Raw genomic sequence first — 13,806 nt, forward strand, 5'->3', positions numbered from 1 at the left:
TTAAGAAGAGAAGGCATATCAACCAAGTTTTCATGGTAAGGGAGAACCAACATATTTTTAGTTGAATAAGGCTGGTTGTCCCTTTTTGGATTGTAAAAAGTATTTCTAGCAACTTTTAAAGATTTATCAATTACATTTCTTGAGTATTTTAAATCATTACCTATTTCATAAATTTTGGATATTTCCTCATCTATGAACTCAGGACTACAAATTCGTAAAGCTCTCAAAAACATTGATGAGAAAACAGACAGTTTGACTCTATCTTGATGCGAAGAATAATAGTGGACATAGGAACAGTTATTTGTAGGTTTTCTGTAAATTTTAAATTTGAATTCATTATTACCCTTAATAATTAAAACATCTAGAAAAGGCAATTGAGTTATTTTCTTCAAACTCAACAGTAAAGTTTATAGAATGGGCTAAGCTATTTAATTTTCCTAGGAAATGGTGTATATCTACATTTTTGGGTATAAGACACAAAATATCATCAACATATCTGAACCATTTAGCTATATTAGGGAGGATTGTGTTAAGCAACCTTGTTTCAAAAAATCCCATGGATGCTTTACTTTCATAGTTCCTTGATAATGTGAGTAGTCACGAAAGCGCTTGGAATTTCTCTATTCTTTCAGAGTTGTTGTTTTGCGCATATATATATATATATATATATATATATATATATATATATATATATATATATATATATATATATATATATATATATATATAAACGAATATTTATGTATCCGATTATTTCGCAAAAATCATCCTGAACCTAACGAAAAAAATATATCTCATTGTGTTTGTTTATTAAAATATTATAAACTTATCTAAAATATATTTAGATGGATTAGGCTAAATTAAATTGCCCTTGTTATAAAGTTAGGTAAGTTTTGTAAGATTCTTTTATTACAAAGTTATTAATTTTTATAATAACATAAATGAAAAGAATATATACCCTTAAACGTATAAGAGAAAATTTTAGAAACAAATTAATTTTAAACGAGTTCTTGCTAAATGACAAATTTTATCCATTCAGTACGACATATGCAATAAAATCACATTAAACAGGTGATATCACAAAATACAGAACAACCTTGGGAAAGAATGGATTTGATAGTTAAAAATAGGAGAGGAAAGTTATTAATGGAGAGTTAGAGGTATCAGAAGAATTGTTGAATGTTGATGAAGATAAGGAAGCTGTGATTTCGTGTATAGGGCAAGGAGGAATAACATCTTTTAGGAGTGAGGAAGAGCCAGTTGTGAGTGTGAGGGTAGTTCGTGAGGCAGCGGGTAGAATGAAAGGGGGTAAAGCAGCTGGGATTGATGAGATAAAGATAGAAATGTTAAAGCAGGTTGGGATATAGTTTTGAAGTGGTTGGTGCTATTATTAAATAAATATGTGAAAGAGTGTTAGGTACCTAAGGATTGGCAGAGAACATGCATAGTTTCTTCGTATAAAGGCAAAGGGAACCAAAGAGTGCAAAAATTATAGGGGAATAAGTCTGTTAAGTATACCTGGTAAAGTGTATGGTAGAGTTATTATTGAAAGAATTAAGAGTAAGACGGAGAATTGGATAGCAGATGAACAAGGAGGCTTTAGGAAAGGTAGGGGGTGTGTGGACCAGGTGTTTACAGTGAAACATATAAGTGAACAGTGTTTAGATAAGGCTAAAGAGGTTTTTGTGGCATTTATGGATTTGGAAAAGGCGTATGACAGGGTGGATAGGGGGACAAAGTGGTAGATGCTGCAAATGTGTAAAATAGGAGGTAGGTTATTGAAAGCAGTGCAAAGTTTTTACGAGGATAGTGAGGCTCAGGTTAGAGAATGTAGGAGAGAGGGAACTTATTTCCCAGTAAAAGTAGGCCTTAGACAAGGATGTGTGATGTCACTACGGTTGTTCAATATATTTATAGATGGAGTTGTAAGAGAAGTGAATGCTCGGGTGTTGGTAAGAGGTGTGGGGTTAAAAGATAAAGAATCTAACACAAAGTGGAAGTTGTCACAGTTACTCTTTGCTGACGACACTGTGCTTTTGGGAGATTCTGAAGGGACGTTGCAGAGGTTGGTGGATGAATTTGGTAGGGTATGTAAAAGAAGAAAATTAGAAGTAAATATAGGAAAGAGTAAGGTGATTAGGATAAAAAAAAATTAGGTAAAGATAGACTGGATACTGATTGGAGGAAGAGAGTATGGAGAAGGTGAATGTATTCAGATATTTAGGAGTGGACGTGTCAGAAGATGGGTCTATGAAAGATGAAGTGAATCATAGAACTGACAAGGGGAAAAAGGTGAGTAGTGTACTGAGGAGTCTGTGGAGACAAAGTACTTTATCCATGGAAGAAGAGAGGGAAATGTATGAGAGCATAGTTATACCAAGGATCTTATATGGGTGTGAAGCATGGGTGGTGAATGTTGCAACAAGAATGCTGGAGGCAGTGGAGATGTCATGTATGAGGGCCATGTGTGGTGTGAATATAATGCAGAAAATTCGTAATTTGTAAATTAGGAGGAAGTGCAGGATTACCCAAAGGGCTGAGGAGTGATTGTTGAGGTGGTTCGGACATGTGCAGAGGAAGGAACAAAATAGAATGGCTTCGAGTGTGTACAAATCTGTAGTGGAAGGAAGGTGGGGTAGGAGAAGGCCTAGGAAAGGTTGGAGGGAGGGGGTAATGGAGGTTTTGTGTACGAGGGGCTTGGACTTCCAGCAAGCATGCGTGAGCATGTTAGATATGAGTAAATGGAGATAAATGGTTTTTAGGACTTGACGTGCTGTTGGAGTGTGAGCATGGAAAAATTTATGAAGGGATTCAGGGATACTGGCAGGCCGGACTTGAGTCCTGGAGATGGGAAGTACAGTGTCTACACTCTGAAGGAGGGATGTTAATGTTGCAGTTTTATAAATGTAGCGTAAGCATGCCTCTGGCAAGACAGTGATGGAGTGAATGATAAAAGTTTTTCATTTTCGGGCCACCCTACCTAGGTGGGAGACGGCCGATGTGTTAATAAAAAAAATATATACATTTTATACCTAAAAAGTAGTCTTAGTGTATTGTTCAATATTCTGGACAGAATAACCGTGAAATATAATTAACTTCCCCACATGAACTTCAGAAACATATACTATATTTAAATTGAATATTTTTCACATTAATCTTCCTGGCTCAAATCAACTGGTATTTACGTTGCATTTAACAGTGATAATGTTATTTAGGTACCTATTATTTTTCTCATTGTACAAGACAACCTTCGTGAAACTTCTCTTTGATCAATCAGTCTTTCAGTACTGGCATGCAGTAGATATAGTACTAGACAGGTCAGGTCATGCCTAGTACTATTTATTTCATCAAAGACCAGGTCACACCTGGTATTAGTCAGATACACTGCAGGTCAGGTCACACCTGGTAGTAGTCAGATACACTGCTGATCAGGTCATACCTGGTAGTCAGATACACTGCAGGTCAGGTCACACCTGGTAGTAGTCAGATACACTGCAGGTCAGGACACACCTGGTAGTAGTCAGATACACTGCAGGTCAGGTCACACCTGGTAGTAGTCAGATACACTGCAGGTCAGGACACACCTGGTAGTAGTCAGATACACTGCAGATCAGGTCATACCTGGTAGTCATATACACTGCAGGTTAGGTCACACCTGCTAGTAGTCAGATACACTGCAGGTCAGGTCACACCTGGTAGTCAGATACACTGCAGGTCAGGTCACACCTGGTAGTAGTCAGATACACTGCAGATCAGGTCATACCTGGTAGTCACATACACTGCAGGTCAGGCCACACCTGGTAGTAGTCAGATACACTGCAGGTTAGGTCACACCTGGTAGTAGTCAGATACACTGCAGATCAGGTCATACCGGGTAGTCACATACACTGCAGGTCAGGTCACACCTGGTAGTAGTCAGATACACTGCAGGTCATGTCACACCTAGTAATAGGTAGATACACTTCAGGTCAGGTCACACCTGGTGGTAGTTACACTGCAGGTCAGGTCACACTTGGTAGTCAGATACACTGTAGGTCAAGTCACACCTGGTAATAGGTAGATATACTGCAGGTCAGGTCACACCTGGCTCGAGGATAGGACACCATGACTATAAATCTGCTCCTGTAGCTACAAACCCTAACGACATAGCTCCAAGAGCATAACTTCTGTAGAGCTGTGCTCTGAAGAAGGTCTGCAGAGCTTACATACCTCTGATCCTATAACTACTCACACTCAGAACAAAATATCACGAGAAAATTCAGACATCGGCAGCTTCAGATATCGAAAATGTGATATCACTACAATACCTCTGATCATGTAGCTAAAACCGCGGAATACTGGGCACCACATGCAGGAAATAGCTGACCTTGTGATATTCTGACGTCAGTGTTTGTAGATACACAACCCAACAAAATGAGCCCTACACTTGGAAATGTAAATAATAGTGACAAGACTCCTCAACAAGATAGTACACCACGAGAACTAATGTACTATGCTCGTGGCGTGTTGTAACTACGGACACCGACTTCAGAACACCACCAGCAAAACTACTCATGTAACTCCGAACGCTGAAGACTAAACATTATATGCATTCTGCTAACGTAACTACATACACTGATATCAGAATGTCATCAACTTAAGTCTCCTGTAGTTCAAAATATTGAAAGGGAGCACCAACAGCTTAACTTTCCTGTACCTTCAAACATTGACTACCGAATTTACCACCTAAAATAACTCTCATGCAACTACAGACACGTAAAAATGTCACACGTTGATGACCCTAAGTAAGTTCTTACCTACGACCTGTACATATCCAACTCTGTTAATAGCTGGTTCGATGTTAACCTGACACACGTAGTACCCGGTGTCATCAGGCTGGACGTTCCGTATATGTAACGTCCAGGTTGTCGGGTCGTCTCGGGTGACTCGGAACCTGGGAATGAGTGTGATCGTTGTCTCGTCTATAGTAAGCAGCATCACCCGGTTCAGGTGCATCCACGTCACCTGAAAGACGTGTGAAAGTTATCAGGAGAGAGTAGGGGCAAACGGGGATAAGATTTACTTACATTCAACAAGGGAAACAAAAAAAAAAAGCCATACCACGGGCGGGGTTAGAACCCCACGATCAGAGAGTCATGAAACGCCAGACCGACGCGTTAGCCACTGGACCAGCGTAATGACACGATTGCGATTGATCTTCCATCTGCTAACTGCAAATTACTCACCCATAGCGTAATATACATACAAGACATTTATATAAAAAAAACGAAACAATGGGTACTGATAAACAATTACTACCAGTAAGTACCGACTAATTAATTTGTGAATTGAATTAAAAAAAAATAATTGAAAAATATTTGCGAGGCTCAAAATTTAACAGTTTTATTTGCTCAGGGGCACAAATCCCTATAAGTTAGGAGGTTACATGTGTTTTCCAATTTTTCAAAAGTCCAGAATATACTATCATTTGTACTCTCAATTTCGCAGCGAAAATTATAAAATTATTATATTGGTGTATATATATTCCCAATTATGTACAATTAAAATAATGAAAAGAATAATTTTTAACACAGTATGTCTGTTACCTGGGCGGGATGACTAGAATAAAAGAAACTCTTTCACCATCACTTAACCAGTGTCTTGTCGGAGACGCGTCAACACTAAAGCTCAAAACTGCAAATATACTCACCCATATTTCAGAGTGCTGGCACTCTACTCTTCACCCCCAGGACTCAAGTCCTTCATGTTACCTCGCTCACACTCCAACAGCCTTCAAATCATGGAAACCACTTTCCTTCATTCTTATCTCATACGTTCACACACGCTTGCTGAATGTCCAAGCCTCCTGCACACAAAACCTCGTTTACCCCCTCACTCCAACCTGTCCTAGGGCGACCCCTACCCCCCCTCCCACCAATACAGATTTTTATATACACAGTATTCTAATTTGCTCCAGCCTTATAAACGTCCGATCCTCAACAATCCTTCCTTATCTTATACGTTTAAAGATATATTATTTTCATTTATGCTAATGTGAAAATTAATAATTTTGTACCAAAAGAACCTTAGAAAACTTACCTAACCTTATTATAAAAAGCGCAATTTAATTTAGCCTAATCCAGCTAAATATATTTTGGATAAGTTTACAATAATTTAATAATGTAACAAAATACAATTCTTTAATACATACACAAACACACACACATTATTTAAATATATATATAGTGGACCCCCGGTTAACGATATTTTTTCACTCCAGAAGTATGTTCAGGTGCCAGTACTGACCGAATTTGTTCCCATAAGGAATATTGTGAAGTAGATTAGTCCATTTCAGACCCCCAAACATACACGTACAAACGCACTTAAATAAATACACTTACATAATTGGTCGCATTCGGAGATGATCGTTATGCGGGGGTCCACTATATATATATATATATATATATATATATATATATATATATATATATATATATATGGGGGTCCACCTCTGGTGTAAATTGTGAGACCCATAAACTCGGAGAGGTGGATAAAAAGGCTTCAAGGAAGAATATTTGGATTTTTTCTGAAGCCTTTTCAATATTCCACTTCCCCTACCACCCCATCTTTTCATATTTTTACCAATAGGTATATTATATTATATAATATGATACAAAAGATTTAAGAGATATATTGTTGATGTAAAAATGGCATATACAGTACATGAGGTGTGAGAGATACATGTCTAGTACATATTGTTACGTGTTTGTCGCTGATTATAATGCGAAATTCTCATCCAGCTCCTCAGAGCTGGGACATGTGCCCAAAATACAGCAGGCATTACCCCTCTGAACAGCAGCACTGATCCGCTGGAACAGAAAACTAGCTGCCCTGGGATCCCAACTGATCCTGATGACTCTTGCTCTTTCCTCTAATAATATATATATATATATATAAATATATATATATATATATATATATATATATATATATATATATATGCAAAACAACCACTCTGAAAGAATAGAGAAATTCCAAGCGCTTTCGTGACTACTCACATTATCAAGGAACTATGAAAGTAAAGCATCCAAGGAAGCTATATAAGGGGTCTGGCCAGCACCTCACTATCAGATCCCACAACGGTTAAACACCTGACGCGCGCCGACCCAACTGGACAGGTCCTTTGCACAACTCACCAACAAACTATTCTACCCAAGAAAATTTAAAAATTATTATTTGTCCAGTGTATTATTAAATTCTTCCCAAATTCTATTAATTATAAATGGATCTAATTTATATAAACCAAAGGAAATATTCATATTATTGTCAAAACTGCTTTTTATGAAACAAGATTCAATTATATTCCTGACGACCATGGACTTGTTTGATACAGATACTAATGCCGGAAAAAAAAATCCCCCCCCCCAGTACCAACAATACCACCAGTCCGATAACATTCTTCTTTGCAAATATACAGGGTCTAAAGCCAGCAACAAACAGCAAAATACCTTTCATCCGTGGACTGCTTGCAAAGGCAAAGGCAATGTTCTCGGCTTTCACTGAGACCCACATAAAGGATCACTTGGACAACGAAATATGGATCCCAGGTTACAACCTATACAGATGTGACAGAGTGAACAGGCAAAAGAGGGGGGGGGGTTGGCCTGTACATTGCAGAGTCACTTGTTTGCACAGAACTGCTTAATGCCTCAAATGATGTAGTGGAAGTTTTAGCAGTAAAGGTCGAGAACCAAAACCTAGTCATTGTGGTAGTCTACAAGCCTCCGGATGCAACATCCCAGCAATTCCAGGAACAGCTGTTAAAAATTGACCACTGTCTGGAAAATCTTCCAGCTCCTGCACCCAACATCTTGCTCCTGGGGGATTTCAACTTAAAGCACCTAAAATGGAGGAATATAGCAAATAATATTGTTGCAGTAATAACACCAGGAGGCAGCTCTGATGAAAACTCACACTCATACGAGCTTTTAAATCTCTGCACAAAATTCAATTTAAACCAGCAAATAATAGAGCCTACTAGGCTGGAGAATATACTAGACCTCATCTTCACTAACAATGATGATCTGATAAGAAATATCACCATATCAAAAACAATATACTCAGATCACAACATAATTGAGGTTTAGACATGTATGCGTGGAGCCCCAGACCGACATAATGAGACTAGTCACGAGGGAGCATTCACCAAATTCAACTTCAATAACAAAAACATAAAGTGGGACCAAGTAAACCAAGTCCTAACCGATATAAGCTGGGAAGATATACTAAGCAACACAGACCCCAACTTATGCCTAGAACAGATTAACTCGGTGGCACTCGATGTATGCACAAGGCTTATTCCTCTAAGAAAAAGGAGTAGATGTAAAATAGAAAGAGACAGGCGCTCCCTTTACAGGCGACGGAAAAGAATAACAGAGCGGCTAAAAGAGGTCAATATATCTGAAATGCGTAGGGAGACACTGGTCAGAGAAATAGCAAGCATCGAACTTAAGCTAAAAGAATCCTTTAGGAGTCAGGAATCGAAAGAAACCCAAAGTATTTCTTCTCCTATGCCAAATCAAAATCGAGAACAACGTCCAGTATTGGGCCCCTACTTAAACAAGATGGGTCCTACACAGATGACAGCAAGGAAATGAGTGAGCTACTCAAGTCCCAATATGACTCAGTTTTTAGCAAGCCGCTAACCAGACTGAGAGTCGAAGATCAAAATGAATTTTTTATGAGAGAGCCACAAAATTTGATTAACACAAGCCTATCCGATGTTATCCTGACGCCAAATGACTTCGAACAGGCGATAAATGACATGCCCATGCACTCTGCCCCAGGGCCAGACTCATGGAACTCTGTGTTCATCAAGAACTGCAAGAAGCCCCTATCACGAGCCTTTTCCATCCTATGAAGAGGGAGCATGGACACGGGGGTCGTCCCACAGTTACTAAAAACAACAGACATAGCCCCACTCCACAAAGGGGGCAGTAAAGCAACAGCAAAGAACTACAGACCAATAGCACTAACATCCCATATCATAAAAATCTTTGAAAGGGTCCTAAGAAGCAAGATCAGCACCCATCTAGAAACCCATCAGTTACACAACCCAGGGCAACATGGGTTTAGAACAGGTCGCTCCTGTCTGTCTCAACTATTGGATCACTACGACAAGGTCCTAAATGCACTAGAAGACAAAAAGAATGCAGATGCAATATATACAGACTTTGCAAAAGCCTTCGACAAGTGTGACCATGGCGTAATAGCGCACAAAATGCGTGCTAAAGGAATAACAGGAAAAGTCGGTCGATGGATCTATAATTTCCTCACTAACAGAACACAGAGAGTAGTCGTCAACAGAGTAAAGTCCGAGGCAGCTACGGTGAAAAGCTCTGTTCCACAAGGCACAGTACTCGCTCCCATCTTGTTCCTCATCCTCATATCCAACATAGACAAGGATGTCAGCCACAGCACCGTGTCTTCCTTTGCAGATGACACCCGAATCTGCATGACAGTGTCTTCCATTGCAGACACTGCAAGGCTCCAGGCGGACATCAACCAAATCTTTCAGTGGGCTGCAGAAAACAATATGAAGTTCAACGATGAGAAATTTCAATTACTCAGATATGGTAAACATGAGGAAATTAAATCTTCATCAGAGTACAAAACAAATTCTGGCCACAAAATAGAGCGAAACACCAACGTCAAAGACCTGGGAGTGATCATGTCGGAGGATCTCACCTTCAAGGACCATAACATTGTATCAATCGCATCTGCTAGAAAAATGACAGGATGGATAATGAGAACCTTCAAAACTAGGGAGGCCAAGCCCATGATGACACTCTTCAGGTCACTTGTTCTATCTAGGCTGGAATATTGCTGCACACTAACAGCACCTTTCAAGGCAGGTGAAATTGCCGACCTAGAAAATGTACAGAGAACTTTCACGGCGCGCATAACGGAGATAAAACACCTCAATTACTGGGAGCGCTTGAGGTTCCTAAACCTGTATTCCCTGGAACGCAGGAGGGAGAGATACATGATTATATACACCTGGAAAATCCTAGAGGGACTAGTACCGAACTTGCACACGAAAATCACTCACTACGAAAGCAAAAGACTTGGCAGACGATGCACCATCCCCCCAATGAAAAGCAGGGGTGTCACTAGCACGTTAAGAGACCATACAATAAGTGTCAGGGGCCCGAGACTGTTCAACTGCCTCCCAGCACACATAAGGGGGATTACCAACAGACCCCTGGCAGTCTTCAAGCTGGCACTGGACAAGCACCTAAAGTCAGTTCCTGATCAGCCGGACTGTGGCTCGTACGTTGGTTTGCGTGCAGCCAGCAGCAGCAGCCTGGTTGATCAGGCTCTGATCCACCAGGAGGCCTGGTCACAGACCGGGCCGCGGGGGCGTTGACCCCCGGAACTCTCTCCAGGTAAACTCCAGGTAATATATAGTGTGTGTGTGTGTGTGTGTGTGTGTGTGTGTAAGGTGAAAGTGTTGAATGATGAAAGTATTTTCTTTTTGGGAATTTTCTTTCTCTTTGGGTCACCCTACCTCGGTGGGAGACGGCCGACTTGTTGAAAAAAAAATTATATATATATATATATATATATATATATATATATATATATATATATATATATATATATATATATATATATATATATATATATATATGCAATAAGATCACAGTAAACAGGTGATTTCAGAATATGCAAAACAACCACTCTGAAAGAATAGAGAAATTCCAAGCGCTTTCGTGACTACTCACATTATCAAGGAACTATGATAATGTGAGTAGTCACGAAAGCGCTTGGAATTTCTCTATTCTTTCAGAGTGGTTGTTTTGCATATATATATATATATATATATATATATATATATATATATATATATATATATATATATATATATATATATATATATATATATATATATATATATTAAAAGTCGCATTTGCAGCTTGTAACCTGAAATTCATCGGAGGAAAATACACCTAAGGAGAATAAGATATATATGAAGTACAGTGAAATACAACAGAGTATTGCGATGCACCACGTACACAGGTGCGGTGTTCCCTATAAACATAAATCTGTGGTTAATAACTGGAAAATGTTGATTAATGGAATCGGTTATGTAAATCACCCAGTTAAGTGACCCTTTGTTATATAATGGTACCTCTGTTAGCGTGTGTGTGTGTGTGTGTGTGTGTGTGTGTGTGTGTGTGTGTGTGTGTGTGTGTGTGTGTGGGTGTGTGTACTCACCTAATTGTACTCACCTAATTGTGGCTGCAGGGGTTGAGTCTCAGCTCCTGGCCCCGCCTCTTCACTGATCGCTACTAGGTCCTCTCTCTCTCTGCTTCCTGAGCTGTATCATACCTCTTTTAAAACTATGTATGGTTCCTGCCTCCACTACTTCACTTGTTAGGCTATTCCACTTCCTGACAACTCTATGACTGAAGAAATACTTCCTAACGTCCCTGTGACTCGTCTGAGTCTTCAACTTCCAGTTGTGACCCCTTGTCCCTGTGTCCACTCTCTGGAACATCCTATCTCTGTCCACCTTGTCTATTCCCCGCAGTATCTTGTATGTCGTTATCATGTCTCCCCTGACCCTCCTGTCCTCCAGTGTCGTCAGGCCGATTTCCCTCAACCTTTCTTCGTAGGACAATCCCCGTAGCTCTGGGACTAGTCTTGTTGCAAACCTTTGCACTTTCTCTAATTTCTTGACGTGCTTGACCAGGTGTGGATTCCAGACTGGTGCTGCATACTCCAGTATGGGCCTGACGTAAATGGTATACAGAGTCTTGAACGAATCCTTACTGAGGTGTGTACTCACCTAGTTGTACTCACCTAGTTGAGGTTGCAGGGGTCGAGTCTTAGCTCTTGGCCCCGCCTCTTCACCGGTTGCTACTGGGCCCTCTCTCTCCCCGCTCCATGAGCTTTATCAAACCTCGTCTTAAAACTGTGTATGGTTCCTGCCTCCACTACGTCATTTTCTAGGCTATTCCACTGCCTTACAACTCTATGACTGAAGAAATACTTCCTAATATCTCTCTGACTCATTTGTGTCTTCAACTTCCAATTGTGGCCTCTTGTTTCTGTGTCCCCTCCCTGGAACATCCTGTCTTTGTCCACCTTGTCTATTCCACGCAGTATTTTATATGTCGTTATCATGTCTCCCCTGACCCTCCTGTCCTCCAGTGTCGTCAGGCCGATTTCCCTTAATCTTTCTTCATAGGACATTCCCCTTAGCTCTGGAACTAACCTTGTCGCAAACCTTTGTACTTTCTCTAGTTTCTTGACGTGCTTTATCAAGTGCGGGTTCCAAACAGGTGCTGCATACTCCAGTATGGGCCTGACATACACGGTGTACAGTGTCTTGAACGATTCCTTACTAAGGTATCGGAATGCTGTTCTCAGGTTTGCCAGGCGCCCATATGCTGCAGCAGTTATCTGGTTGATGTGTGCTTCCGGAGACATGCTCGGTGTTATACTCACCCCAAGATCTTTCTCCTTGAGTGAGGTTTGCAGTCTTTGGCCACCTAGCCTATACTCGGTCTGTGGTCTTCTGTGCCCTTCCCCTATCTTCATGACTTTGCATTTGGCAGGATTAAATTCGAGAAGCCATTTGCTGGACCAGGTGTCCAGTCTGTCCAGGTCTCTTTGAAGTCCTGCCTGGTCCTCATCAGATTTAATTCTCCTCATTAACTTCACATCATCTGCAAACAGGGACACTTCTGAGTCTAACCCTTCCATCATGTCGTTCACATATACCAAAAATAGCACTGGTCCTAGGACCGACCCCTATGGGACCCCGCTCGTCACAGGTGCCCACTGTGATACATCATTACGTACCATGACTCGTTGTTGTCTCCCTGTCAGGTATTCTCTGATCCATTGCAGTGCCCTTCCTGTTATATGCGCCTGATGCTCTAGCTTCTGCGCTAATCTCTTGTGAGGAACTGTGTCAAAGGCCTTCTTGCAGTCCAAGAAGATGCAATCAACCCACCCCTCTCTCTCGTGTCTTACTTCTGTTATTTTATCATAAAACTCCAGAAGGTTTGTGACACAGGATTTGCCTTCCATGAATCCGTGCTGGTTGGCATTTATACTCTTGTTCCGTTCCAGGTGCTCCACCACTCTCCTCCTGATAATCTTCTCCATAATTTTGCATACTATACATGTCAATGACACAGGTCTATAGTTTAGTGCGTCTTTTCTGTCTCCTTTTTTAAAAATGGGAACTACATTTGCCGTCTTCCATACCTCAGGTAGTTGCCCAGTTTCCAGGGACGTGTTGAAGATTGTGGTAAGTGGCACGCACAACATATCTGCTCCCTCTCTAAGGACCCACGGGGAGATGTCCGGTCCCATTGCCTTTGAGGTATCGATGTCCCTTAGCAGTTTCTTCACCTCCTCCTCATCTGTATGTATGTCGTCCAACACTTGTTGGTGTATTCCTTGCTGGTGTCCCCATCTGGTCTGTCCCCCCAGAGTCCTTCCTGTCTCTACTGTAAATCCTTCCTTAAATCTCGTGTTGAGCTCCTCACATACCTCTTGATCGTTTCTTGTGAGTTCTCCACCTTCTTTCCTCAGCCTTATCACCTGGTCCTTGACTGTTGTCTTCCTCCTAATGTGGCTATACAGCAGTTTCGGGTCAGATTTGACTTTCGATGCTATGTCGTTTTCATACTGTCGCTGGGCCTCCCTCCTTATCTGTGCATACTCGTTTCTGGCTCTTCTACTAATCTCATTGTTTTCCTGGGTCCTATGCCTCCTGTACCCTTTCCATTCTCTGTTGCACTTAGT

General features: G+C 40.7%; 1 protein-coding gene across 2 annotated transcripts in view; it reads right to left on the minus strand.

The window, feature by feature from the left end:
* The window catches only part of LOC138854858 (neurotrimin-like), a 306,853-nt gene that overhangs the window by 45,130 nt on the left and 247,917 nt on the right, over positions 1-13,806 (minus strand). For both annotated transcript variants that reach the window (XM_070100218.1, XM_070100217.1), the window contains exon 2: positions 4,797-5,004. In XM_070100218.1, the coding sequence (XP_069956319.1) occupies positions 4,797-5,004 (208 nt within the window). The remainder of the gene's footprint in view (positions 1-4,796; positions 5,005-13,806) is intronic.

The sequence above is a fragment of the Cherax quadricarinatus genome, chromosome 72, assembly GCF_038502225.1.
Source record: "Cherax quadricarinatus isolate ZL_2023a chromosome 72, ASM3850222v1, whole genome shotgun sequence".
Classification (NCBI taxonomy): Eukaryota; Metazoa; Arthropoda; class Malacostraca; order Decapoda; family Parastacidae; genus Cherax; species Cherax quadricarinatus.